This window comes from Harmonia axyridis, chromosome 2 (genome assembly GCF_914767665.1).
Source record: "Harmonia axyridis chromosome 2, icHarAxyr1.1, whole genome shotgun sequence".
NCBI lineage: Eukaryota > Metazoa > Arthropoda > Insecta > Coleoptera > Coccinellidae > Harmonia > Harmonia axyridis.
In genome coordinates, this window is record NC_059502.1 from 9,755,409 (window position 1) to 9,768,818 (window position 13,410).

General features: G+C 37.1%; 1 protein-coding gene across 1 annotated transcript in view; it reads left to right on the plus strand.

The window, feature by feature from the left end:
- LOC123674094 (N-acetylgalactosamine kinase) overlaps positions 1–4,209 on the plus strand; it is a 42,800-nt gene extending 38,591 nt beyond the window's left edge. Inside the window, exons 7-8 of the mRNA XM_045608960.1 lie at positions 533–674; positions 3,926–4,209. Of these exons, the coding sequence (XP_045464916.1) occupies positions 533–674; positions 3,926–4,163 (380 nt within the window). The 3' untranslated portion in view covers positions 4,164–4,209. The remainder of the gene's footprint in view (positions 1–532; positions 675–3,925) is intronic.
- The last annotated feature ends 9,201 nt before the right edge of the window (positions 4,210–13,410 follow it).

Here is a 13,410-nt window from a genome sequence, read left to right on the forward strand (position 1 = left end):
TTCCGAGATATAAAACTGTGAATTCTATTCTTTAATGGTAGGCCTATGAAATTGAAAACTATAGAACCTAAAGGAGTAAAATTTGCAAAATGATACAATTAATATGTTTTTCTACCCCCCCTACAGAATATGACGATAATCATGCTCGCCAACTATGTAACTGTCTATTCAAGCACTGTGCATGTGCGATATACTTTACCGTAAACAGAGAGCACGATCAACAAACAATACGGTAGCATCTATAAAGTAAATCCGATGAACAATGAACCGTTCATTCAGTCAAATTCTACTCGAATTTGCTATAATTCTGATGAAACGCTTAACACAAAGCTTGAATATTTGAGTTCGACCACGAATTCGTCACCAGTAAGTCGAACATTATCATTTGACACCATTCTCGGATTCGAAAAATACAGACCTTGTGACAAAATGATCTAAGTATTCAGCTCCCAAAAACTATGCAAATCCCAAGTATATCAAGAAAGAGAAAACAAGTCCAACTTTTCAAGTTGGTTTTTCTTTATTATTTCAGAAGCTGCAAGAGTACTAAGGTTCAAGTTTTGCTGCGATGAGTTTCCAGAAGAAGAATGTTTGGAGGCCATAGGAGAATTGATGAACAAGAGCCATAAGAGTTTGAAGGAATTGTATGAGTGTAGCCATCCTCAGTTGGATAAGTATGTAATTATTTCTACGATATAAAATTAATAGTCTAAGGTTTATGTCAAGCTAACGTATAATTGTCTCCTTGCAAATTTAGCAGCTGTGAGTTTCTGAATGAGGCAAAATCGTAGGAAAACACTTACTGGTTTACAATAAAGAAGTTAGCATTTTCAGAAAATTTATATACATATATATCACATTGTATAATCTTTTGTTATAATACCTACAGGTTGTAGTCCTCATTTTCATTATTCATTTCATTTCAATATTCGACAAAAAATCTGTTGTGCCTAATCTTAGAGATGAATGCTACTCAAGTTTTCACATAAACAATACATGCTTCTGAGGGATGTTACAAAGAAGTAACAAATAAATATATCCAAATTCACCAGACAATTCAGAAGGAATCTACTAGAGACACTCATAGCAACGTTTCCAGTAGGAGTTTTCAATTTGAATTCGATTGATATTCAAAATTAGGAAAAATCAAATGAAACACGTTGGAAAACGTCGTAACTTGCATTCGCCTTCGCAACTTGCTGCACAAATAACTATTCCTCAATTGAATCAATTCGATCGTATACTAGCATCTCGATATTGAAAAGATAAAATTAGGTCATTATTTCACCCATGAAGAAATACTTCCAGAGAAAACTTTGGAATGTTCCATCTCAGAATTTTTTTCGGAATGCTAATTATCAATGACAGTTGGCTCCAATTGAATCTTTCTCTCTTGCACTCCCCCGCCCTCTCATTAATTCCATTTCTAGATGTACCTTACCCTACCTTTTTACTCTGCCTTATAATTGGGGTCCTTGGCACTGAAGAGTTTTGGCTCTATTCGGGAATTTCTGGAGATGTTTGAATGGAGCCGAATTTCACCTCAATATAGGCTCCTTCATTCAAACCTTTCAGATGTGCCATTATGTGATTTCCAATTAACATGGGCTTCGCTTAAATATCAGCCTCACTTTTTTGATCAGCTACAGCAATCCGTACAAGAGCCTTCTCTTGTAAAGGGTGTCTTAATAAGGGTTCAAAATTAGAATATGATGGTTCTTTGGCTTACTACTACACTCAATAAGTTCCTAGCCATAACAATTTCGAGTTTTTTGTTAGTACCAAGCTTTAAACGAAGCGTGTCAAAGTTTCAGAACATGGAGTTAAGCCTGGATTGAGATATTGAATGAAAAATGATTGAGTGGGATAAAATAGAAATGGTCTGCTCCATCGACAACAATGATTGAAAGACAAATTCAACAGATGTTGCAAAAACACCAAAAATGTTCTCGAAATGGTTTTTAGCGATCGTAAATAGAAGTTCCGTGATACAGCGGTGGAAGTGAAGATATCAGAAGGCAGTGTATTCACTATTTTAAGTAACCATTTGGTCCCAAAAGAGCTCTGCCCGAACTTTGCCCAGGACTTGACTCAGAGAAACGTTATTAAATTCGAATTATAAGAATGCCCAATCGAATTAAAGTAAATTTATGAGTGTCTGACGGTGAATGAAGAATGTTAACGTATTATGATGAACTAGGCCCAAAAAGTGATATTTTACAGGATATGGACAATAAAACAATAAGACCAACCAATGGACTTAAGCTTCTAGGGGTCAATATCAGTCCAAATGCAACCTGGCATGAGCACGTCTGCTCAGTTGCCAAGTCAGCTGCACAGAAGCTTAGCTATCTATTTCGTGCGAGGAAATTGTTCACTCCAAAGCAGCTTTTATTACTTTATAAGGCTCAAGTGCGTTCAGCTATGGAATATTGCTCTCATGCTTGGGGTTCAGCTCCTAAGCACTCGTTACTCCTACTTGATTCCATTCAAAAAAGAGCAGTGCGCCTAATAGACGATCCAACGTTAACTGCCAACCTTCATAGTCTCGATCACCGTAGGAAGGTTGGAGACTTATGCCTTTTTTACAGATACTACCACGGAAGGTGTTCTGCTGCCATTGCCTCCATGATTCCACCAGGGGCTCAATTTGATCGACGAACAAGGCTAGCCGATAATAGTCACCAGTTTGTCGTGCATCTTTCTACAGCTAGGACATCGGTGCATCAGAATGCTTTTGTTTACCGAACTGCAAGGCTATGGAATACCCTACCTCAAGATGTATTCCTCCTTGGTTACAACTTACAGCAGTTTAAGACACGCACAAACCGATTTCTTCTAAATTTATCTCGGGGCGCTTGAAAGGGCGTTATAAGCTCAGTCTTTTCCCGAGAGATGCGTATAAAAAAAAATACCACTGTTCGAGGATTACCTAAAAAATCATGAGGTTGATTGAAGAACTATACCTTATCCACCTTATTCTCTCGAATCAAGTTATTACCATCTGTTTTGTCTCTAGATAGAAAGAAGGTAGATATATCACTCAGCAATAATTTTTTCAATTCATATTTGTGCAGACTCGGAAAATTGGTTCTAGTTAAGGAAATTTTCACTGAGTGCGATGGTGATAGTAGTGTACCTCAATGAATTCGTATATTGTCATCACATTCTTTTTTGATAGTCTAATATGAGAGAGATCATGAAATTCTCTGTTCATCCTATAACCTCACTGCTTCCAGAGGGAGCACAACAACATTTCCATCAGTAAACAAGCAAACATCAGGAGGCCACTCTATACTAGTCCAAGTAAATCTCTGGACGTAATCTCGATTTCCCCTTTCTTGTGACCCATTCCAGACAACACCTCCTTTCTTATTTCACTCTGTTTACCTTCGGAGAACCCATTTGTTTATTCGATTCTTCCACGAAATTCTATTTTGTATTTGCGGACTTTTCAATTGGTGGTTAGTAAATAACAAATGCACATATTGGATGAAAATTGCATTTCAAAGTACTTGGTAACGCAATAGAAGAAATACTGCTTTTTTGTATGAGGACTTGAATGCATTTGAAATTCTATAGAATTATTTGATCTAACTTATGAACAACATGTTGTTTCAACAAAAATAGAAGGGCTGAAATGGACTAGTTTTTTTCTAATGCTCAAATCAGTCACTATCCAAAATAACTCTTCCATTTTTTCATATTAAAAAATAGAGATTTATTTTTTGGCAAGAGGTTTTTCAACCAATATCTTTGGTGCGCTCCCTCTTGAGGAATTGCGTTGTTTCATCTCGAGACCTATCCAGTGTTTCTCTTTGAATGCTATTGTGCTTCGCCCAAAGTGGCATCTACATATTCTCAAATCATTGGTTACCTGATACAATATACGAGTAATCAAATTCCCTCAATCTTTTTGTTGCAGACTTGTGGAGATATCGAATCCATATACTTATGGTTCAAGATTGACTGGAGCTGGTTGGGGAGGATGCATAGTGGCTTTGGCCAAGGAGAATAAGGTGGAGGACTTGATAACCGCTCTGAAGAAGGATTATTATTCCAAGTTGGGAATTGGGGACGAAGATCTTGGAAATTACGTGTTTGTCACAAAACCTAATAGCGGAGCTTGCATTTATCCTCTGAATATTGACCAAAAACCTTGAACTTGCAGATTTCATATATTTTTAAAATAAATTGTGTCAAACTGGATATTTGGTCATCATTATTTTACCATTTACAACAACAAAAACTACTTTCCCAACAAGTGAGTGCTTCTTTTTTTCTTTGATCCCAATCCCTATGCCAAATTTCATCGAAACCGGACGAGTAGAAAGCCAGAAATAGAGGACCGTTAAATTTATCTTTTGCGCAAGAGCAATACGTAACTTACTGGTTACCCATACAAATTCCATTAAAATCGAACTAGAACACACGATATTAAGGCACAATTAATTTTACGTGTGCTTGACATATGTGCGTCGGATATTCAGAGGAAAAAAAACTTGTGGCATCAACTATGGCTTAAACAGGATGAACTGAATTGGGGCTCTTGTTAGTTGGAGCTGTAAATGGTTTTAGGAAGTCAGAGGAGAACAAGTGGGATCTTCGCTATTATTAAAGCTGAAAGGAGATATTCTATCTCATCTTCTCCCTCTTGTTGAATCATTCAATGCTCCTAATACCACATGCCAATCAAAATCACAGACAGAGGATAGTTTATTTCTGGATGAGTTGTATAAATCCAGCCCCATTTATAATTATGTGGCTGAAACACGTGACTTATCAATATGAATGCTGGTAAGTAGGTGAATGGAACAGAATTATTCAGAAGATAAATATATTATTAGAACAGGATCCAAATCGGGCATATTGTATAACCTGGATGAAGGGATACGCCGGTTACAGACAAATATAGGTTAGTATTCACATACACTGAGAAGATCAATAAAGATACACGAAGCTTCCTCAAGCCAAGTATAATTTGAATAGTGTCTAATGTCTTATCATATTTTATGAATCGGAAAATGATTTTCATGAATGGAAAACACTGGAAATTTCACACCTTTATTCATTATTTCCGTAGAATACACACATCGTCAAAAGTCTTGGCGCCTTAGGTTTCTCAAGAAATACACACACACAACCTGTGTGCTCTAGAAATGAGATGAATATTTTTCTCTAGAATGTTTTGAACCCTTTGTATGTAGTGTGGTGGGGCGTTATCATCCTGATAATTAATAATTGGTTCAATGATATTTTGTACGTAGATGGTACCAATCATTGTTCCTTCAACGATAATAAGAGGGGTACGGCGACCGAACATTAGACCCTCTCCAGAACATTATTGATTCCGCCTTGAAAGGGCACAACTACCCGGGCGAAATTGAGTCGCTCTAGTCTGCTTGGCCTTGGACCTCTCCAAACCATCTCTCATCGACTATCACTTTGTAAACCGAATCGTTACTCGTCCGAAAAAAGTACTCTGCTCCTTTGTGGTGAGAGCCACTCTTGGTGATTTTTTACCCATCGCCGATGGGAAAATCTATGTCTAAGTGATAGCCAAGGTACTCTTGAAGGTCTTCTTGCCCTTGAATTTGAGGAATGCAGTCGTCTCCTCATGGTACTGGTATCGAATATCCGTCTATAGGTTCTCAAAAAATGACTTCGAAAGGCTATTAAAGATACCGTTCGATTCCTTAGAACAAAATTTGCGATATATTGGTCTTCCCTTGCAGAAGTTACTCTGGGTCGACCAGGCATCGGTTTCCGGGAAATGCTGCCGGTTTTCAGGAAGAGGGCCACTATGCGGCCTACTGAAGTACTTGGAATATTCAAACGTTGCGAAATCTGGTGGTTCGAACAAACTTTCTTGATGTAGGGATACTATTCTTGCCCGGTCAAACTAAAAAATGGGATGTCCGGCATTTTCCACGGAATATTCTCAATATTACAACTTTAGATATTCGCTGAAAACTGATTAACTTCGAATACACCTGAATTCTCCCAAACAAGACATTTTTTGCTGGTTTATTGTTTTCATTTAAGTGGTAAGATAGTGAAACATTTGTCATGTTGCATTCAATAAGTTGGGAGTTGATAGGAGAGGCCAAGACTTTTGACGATGTCTGTATATCAAATCACCAAGCAAAATCGTCTTTTTTCACCACAAAAGAGACCATAAAGCATAATCTACCTTTGGCAGAAATAATCCTTGAAATACTGATATAGACAATGTCAAAGCAACAATATAGTCATTTCTAAATAACAAACATAGCATCGAACTCATAAGCACAACGAGCGCAAAAATGGGTGATCCATAGTTATTAATTAAGACAGATGCATCCTAAATGCATATGTCAAGTTCACCTCGGTTGATTATTCGTAATATTATGGCACGAACATGAAACTCGCGCAATAGAGCTTCTCGATCGAATAGGACAATCAATTTATTTAATGCGGTAATTACATTAATCTGGGCAACAGGCACATCTCTGACGATGTCAACATATTTGTCAGTATGAATTAATTACGAATATATTAGCTATTTTATCGCTTGTCAATATGTAACTAGCTAGGTCTGCAAGCTTCATGTGACGACCTTATCTGTGGGTAAATATAGACGGGTTGTATTTCCAGACGATTATCATTTTATTTCCGATTGATCGAGCCGATTATTGAAGGTCATCGAAACCGACTGGTGAATGATATAATCAAATATTCTACAAAATTTTTGTTTTTATAGGAAATATAGTTTTTTTCGGCAACCGTCCGGGAAGTGCTCACTTCCCGGACACTTTTTCTCTGAGGAAGTAGCATTTCCCGGCCTAGTCCGGAAAGTACGTACTTCCCGGACTAGGCCGGAAAAGCATCATAGAATCCATAGCAACCGAGATAAAGGCTGACAGTTCATATGAAATTAGTTGTCAAAAATTTGCATGTTTTTTTATCGCAATCGCAATAAAATAAGGAAAGCAGCAGCGATAGTGTTATTTTACATGGTTGCCGAAAAAATATTGTACGCAACACGCCCGAAAATGGTTTTTTTGGACTCACAGACTTCCAGGACTCGCTTACGCTCGTCCTGGAATTTTGTCTATTCGCCCAAAAAAACCCTATTTTCCGGACTTGTTACGTAAATTACTATTTTTCGACAACCTTCCGGAAAGTGCTCACTTCCCGGACGCTTCTTCTCTGCAAAAGTAGCATTTCCCGGACTAGTCCGGAAAGTACGTACTTCCCGGACTAGGCCGGAAAAGAATCATAGAATCCATATCAAGCGAGATAACGGCTGACAGTTCATATGATATTAGTTGTCAAAAATTTGCATGTTTTTTGATCGCAATCGCAATATAATATGGAAAGCAGCAGCGATAGTGTTATTTTACATGGTTGCCGAAAAAATATTGTACGCAACACGCCCGAAAATGGTTTTTTTGGACTCACAGACTTCCAGGACTCGCTTACGCTTATCCTGGAATTTTGTCTATTCGTCCAAAAAAACCATATTTTCCGGACGTAAATAACTATTTTCGACAACCTTCCGGGAAGTACTCACTTCCCGGACGCTTTTTCTCTGAGAAAGTAGCATTTCCCGGCCTAGTCCGGAAAGTACGTACTTCCCGGACTAGGTCGGAAAAGAATCACGTCGTTTGTGTCATTGTGAATATGAAAATCTTGGTAGGTATTTTTTTAATGAATGCAGTTGATCATTACCATAGCAACCGAGAAAACGGCTGACAATTCATATGGAATTAGTAGTCAACAATTTGCATGTTTTTTGATCGCAATCGCAATAAAATAAGGAAAGCAGCAGCGAGAGTGGCAATGAAAATGTGCCTTGGGAAATTTCCAATATAGCAGCCGCTGCTACAGCAAAATTATTTTCCGAAAAATCAAAATCAAGGTACGAAAAGGCTTATGATTTGTTATTCTACACGGTTGCCGAAAAAACCTTGTACGAAACACGCCCGAAAATGATATTTTTTTGACTCACAGACTCCCAGGACGAGCGTAAGCTTAAGAATATTCGTCAAAAAAAACCTATATTCCGGATTTGTTACGTAAATTACTATTACATTAGTATTGTAATATTCTGTGGAACCTCTGCTTACGTCATAGTATAAAAGCTAGAATTAACTGAAAGCAATGTCATCATTCTGCGCATTCATTCGTGAATCATTCGGCATATAGTGCATAAAATTGGGACCAAATTACATCATAAGCATAGGAGCTGATATTCAGATATTACTCTGAAAATTGTCAAAAGACCAAATGTTATTTGGTCTTGTGGTGCTTAGTGATGAGCGATATAGTGATTTGAAAATCACGTTGTGTATCGTGACTGTGATTTTTCAATATCAGTGATTTGAAACCGTGATGTGATATCACGGATTCAAAATAATTTCTGATACACCTATCTAAGGTGTTGGTTTTAGAGATTGATGAAAGTCGAAGGAATTTTTGATTGGTTTCATCTGTATTCTGTATTAATGATGAACATAAATAAGTTCAAAAGTTGTAGAACAAATACCCTAACGATGAATAGGATGGAGAATTCAATTTTGCATAAATTACAGGTCGCAGAATTTCCATCAACCTGTCAAGTTATGCCTTGGGTACACTCGAAAAAACTGCTGATAGGTGCTGTCATACAGGTTTTCCATCTAGAAACCATTTGTAATTCAAAATTGAGCGTTTGCGATTGGTGGAAATTAAGACGAGAGAAATAGTCGTTGGAAAGCCAACTTGTTGCCGGCTTGCATGGTTTATCTCTGTGAAATGAACTCTGCTATGGGAACTTTTTTACTTGAATGTAAGGAGTGAAATATACAGATTATAATAATTTTCGAAAAGTAGATTTCATTTTTGGGTTGATGCGGACTCCAATAGAATTTTGTTCATTTCAAATTATAAAATTCAAATGAGCCCTTTAAAATTGGAATGCTTATTAGGCCAATTGAAAAGTCCCCGATCTGATGCACAGATAGCGGAGCTAGTATCATATCTATATAGTTTTCAGTTAGTACCAACCTTCGAACGATACGTGTCAAAATTTGACAGCAGTCTGACCATTAGTTTGTCAGATATTGCGTTGTGAGTGTAGCTACTTTTGTTATTTGAAAAAAAGATTGAAGCGAAATCTTGGCTTAATGAAGAGTTTCCGGGGTCTGCACCAGGAAAAGCAATAATCATTGATTGGTATGCTAAGTTTAAAGGTGGTGAAATGATCACCAAAGACAGCGAACGCAGTGGACGTCCAAAAGGGGCTGTCACCGAGGAAAAAATCAAAAAACTCCAAAAAATAATTTTGAATAACCGTAATTATTCACGAATATTTGTACATGTGTGAAATGGGTGCCGCGCGAGCTTACAATCGATCAAAAGCAACAACGTGTTAATGATTCTGAGCAGTGTTTGAAGCTGTTTAAGTGCAATAAACCTGAATTTTTGCGTCGATATGAGACAATGGATGAAACATGGCTCCATCATTCCACTCCGGAGTCCAATCGGCAGTCAGCTGAGTGGACTGCACACGATGAACCAAATCCAAAGCGAGGCAAAACACAACAGTCAGCTGGCAAGGTTATGGCATCAGTATTCGGAGATGCGCAAGGTATAATATTCATTGATTACCTCCAAAAGGGCCAGACCATGAACAGCGATTATTATATCGCGTTATTGAATCGTTTAAAGGATGAAATCGATCGACACGGCCCATTTGATGATAAAAAGGTGCGTTTCATCAAGAAAATGCGCTGTGTCACGAATCAATGACAAAACTGCATGAATTGGGCTTCGAAGTGCTTCTGCATCCACCGTATTCGCCAGATCTGGCCCCAGCGACTTTTTCCTGTTCTCAGACCTCAAAAGAATGCTCGCTGGAATGAAATTTAGCGCCAATGAAGAAGTAATCGGCGAAACTGAGGCCTTTTTTGAAACGAAAGACAAATCGTACTACAAAAATGGTATCGAAAAGTTGGAAGACCGCTGTATCGCTCTCGAAGGCAATTATGTTGAATAATAAAAACGAATTTTGCCAAAAAAAGTGTTTTACTATGGTAGACCGGGGACTTTTCAATTGGCCTGTAATATTTACATCGCTTTTCCAAATTTTGGAGACAAAGGATGAAATTGTTGGTTTCGAATGTCTTGTTCAATTGCAGCACCGTGCACAAATTCGCAGTATCGAAGAGAGTCATCATGTTGGCGATTGAACATGCGATTTTATTGATTCGTTAATTGAATTCACGGAGCCATTTACCGGCTAAAATCGAATTTACGAGTGGAACTTCACTTCAATCACGTCAGCTCTAATCAATATTTACTCCCGTGTTATCAATCAGGGTCAGTTAGGGATAATTGAGTTTTTTTTTGCAGATCGCGGCAGTCTCGATGGCAATGACGAGACGTTATGCAATCAATCACAACGTAGTCAATTATTGAATGTTGTCCGTTAATTGAAATGAGTTGATTGGGAGGGGTGCGGAATATTGGGGCTCGAGTTGTGATTCCTTGTTTTTCATTTCTGTTTTCAATTTTTCGAAATGGATTTAATTCTATCGAAATATTTTTTCTGGAATCGTTCAAGGATGCCTACTTCTAGTAGCATATTCATACTACAAAATGGGCAACTCCAGTATTGTGATAGATAATACGGGCTGTTTTCAGTCCGGAAAACTTACTTTTCCAGCATAGGTCATCAACATTTATTCCTTCTAGTGTTTTTAAGGTACACTTTGGAAAGTAGGTAATTTAAGCTCTTAAAACTTACATGAAGAACTTAGATTTATAGAAAATTGTTAGAATGTTGTATTTTTTTTGTTTGTCAATTATTCATATGCTGTTTAATGTTTCGTGGATAAAGCTGTTTAGGAATGTATTCTGTTTATTTCATAAATGTTCAAAGAAATTTGATTTTCATCCAAAAATGCCGTTGTGGAGCTCTTTCTTCGATACCGTTTTTCTTTTTTAAAAAATCCATTACATTAATAATCTCCTACAAAATTATTCCTTTCTCATAAAAATACATTGATGGCTCTCAAAATGAAACGAATGTCTGCGCTGTTCAAAAGTTTTATTCAATTTTCCCTAATATTCCATGAAAATTGAAAGAAATGTAATAAAACGAATACTGGAATGGTGAAACACCTAATAACTTTATGCCCATACTATGGAGATGCACGCCGACGATATGGTATCAAAGAGCACCTGCATGATGTACTAAGTTCACCCACCCAGATCGAAGCAACCATACGATTTCTTAAAGATAATGAACTGTACTCTATTATTTAAACCTTTTTTGATGTAATATTGACTACTTTCAATGTGAACTTGTGTCAATGACCATAGCTGTCGAGACACGTTAATTTTAATAAATAAATAAATAAATGAATACTGGAATGAAAAATGGAGGTTTTTACTTTTATATTCAGTGTGCATAGAATAGTTGAAAAAAAAAAATAAGCCGGGCATGTTGATTGATATCTCGGAGTAATAAACATAGAAAGAGGGAGCATATGCCTTTTTCAGTAAGCAAATTTTGTCCCCAACATGAACTATCAAATTAGGCATGAAGCGCGAAACAAAAACATATCAGTGATACGATATTTCACACAGTTCGCGAGGTTCTCCACAAAGAACGTACTTCTTATGTCGCGTAGTGAATCAACGTTTAATATTCACTCAAGATATATTGAAATGAAAACCTGAATATATCAGAAATTCAGAAAACAATATTCAGGCGCGCCAAACGACGTGAAACAACCGATGACACTAAGAGAGCAAAAGTTGCCAAACCTTGGAATTCAGCAGGTAGATACAGAAAATAATAAATCTTCTTTTTATAAATTCGACAATTAGGAAAAATATCGGATATTCAAATTTGCATATTTGATCGGGAATCACTCAAATATATTTCATTCAATATAATATACATTCATAATGATATAGTAAAATTGTGGATTTGAAAATATACCACAATGCGACATTGTAATCCAACCATGTTGCGGAAATTACGTATGTGGATCTGCTGGCAATGTGAATCTATGGGCAATGTGAATCTATGGGCAATGTGAATTTATGGGCAATGTGTTTCTAGGGGCAATGCAGATCTATAGGCTATGTGGAACTACCTTGAAGGTAGATCAACAGGCGTACTAGCAATAGTACTAAAAGTCAAATCAACTCTGTCCACCCGTTCGGTCCAGCCAACGCGAAAAATCTCGAACGGAAAAGCTTAGATACTTGAAATATTCAATATAAGTTTAGAATTTTGTTTTTCTGATATTTTCATAACAACGAATTCAATCGAATAGAAATTCTGTTTACAGGTTCAATTCGTTCAAATAATTGAATAAAGATCTTCCAAGAAAATGATTCTCACTTCGTAAAAATCACCTGTAAGCTCCTATCCTTTTTGCAGGAACCAGAACGCAGCTTTATCTATACAACCTTTCCAAACAGAAAGCAATATCGTATATAAACTGATTGAAGCGTTTGCCAATACCATCTTTATGATAATCACCGTCCTCCTATATTCAGAACTTGATGACCTAGCACGGGAAATTGGTACAGATTGCAGATGGCTCTCCGGATAACCATTATATGTGCGGTCATGATCAGACTGAATTCTATGAAATCGACGATTCGAACCTGGTCCTGATTGAATTCTACAGTGTGCCCCAACAAAGAGTCGACGGGTTGAAAATGCCTTTTCTCTATTTCAGTATCTTAATGAGTTCATTACACTTCTGAAAACAGTGCTGTAATGAACTCTTTACAGCATTTTTTTTCAGTTATATTTTTCGTTTTGTGGTCGTCTACACAGACTTCCAATCCTATCAAAATTCAAAACACGTCAAATTGTCGTTTTCGAATTTTGCATTCGTGTTGGAATAGGAGCCCATTCTGCTACTTGTTTCAGAATATACTATTATTTGACAACTAGTTGTCAAAGAATTGTTAAATAATTATGATTATCATTACACGTTTCGCTGCACCCATAGACTCACACAGTGTTTATCAAAGTATATGCTCCATTTAGGTTGACAGTGCCATGACTTCATTGAAGATATATATTAAGATATTAGGATAACTTGTTGGCTCAAGTCCGAGAATTATCTTATAAGGGGCTTGATATGAGGGCTGTCCAAACATTTATATTGACAAGAGCTGCTAAAAGTAGTCCCATCGATGTTTCAGACCTTGTGATATGTGGTTTGATGTTAAGCAACAATCATCGACTATAAACCTTTTTTCACAAAATATGAAGTACAATCGAATGTTACGAATGCTACACCTATAGGCAACAATCCAATAATAACGTTGTCCAAGATAGTAGTGACCTTTTTTGACTTGGCTTTGACATTAATAACGTTGTCCAGGATAGTAGCGGCCTTTCCTGACTTGGCT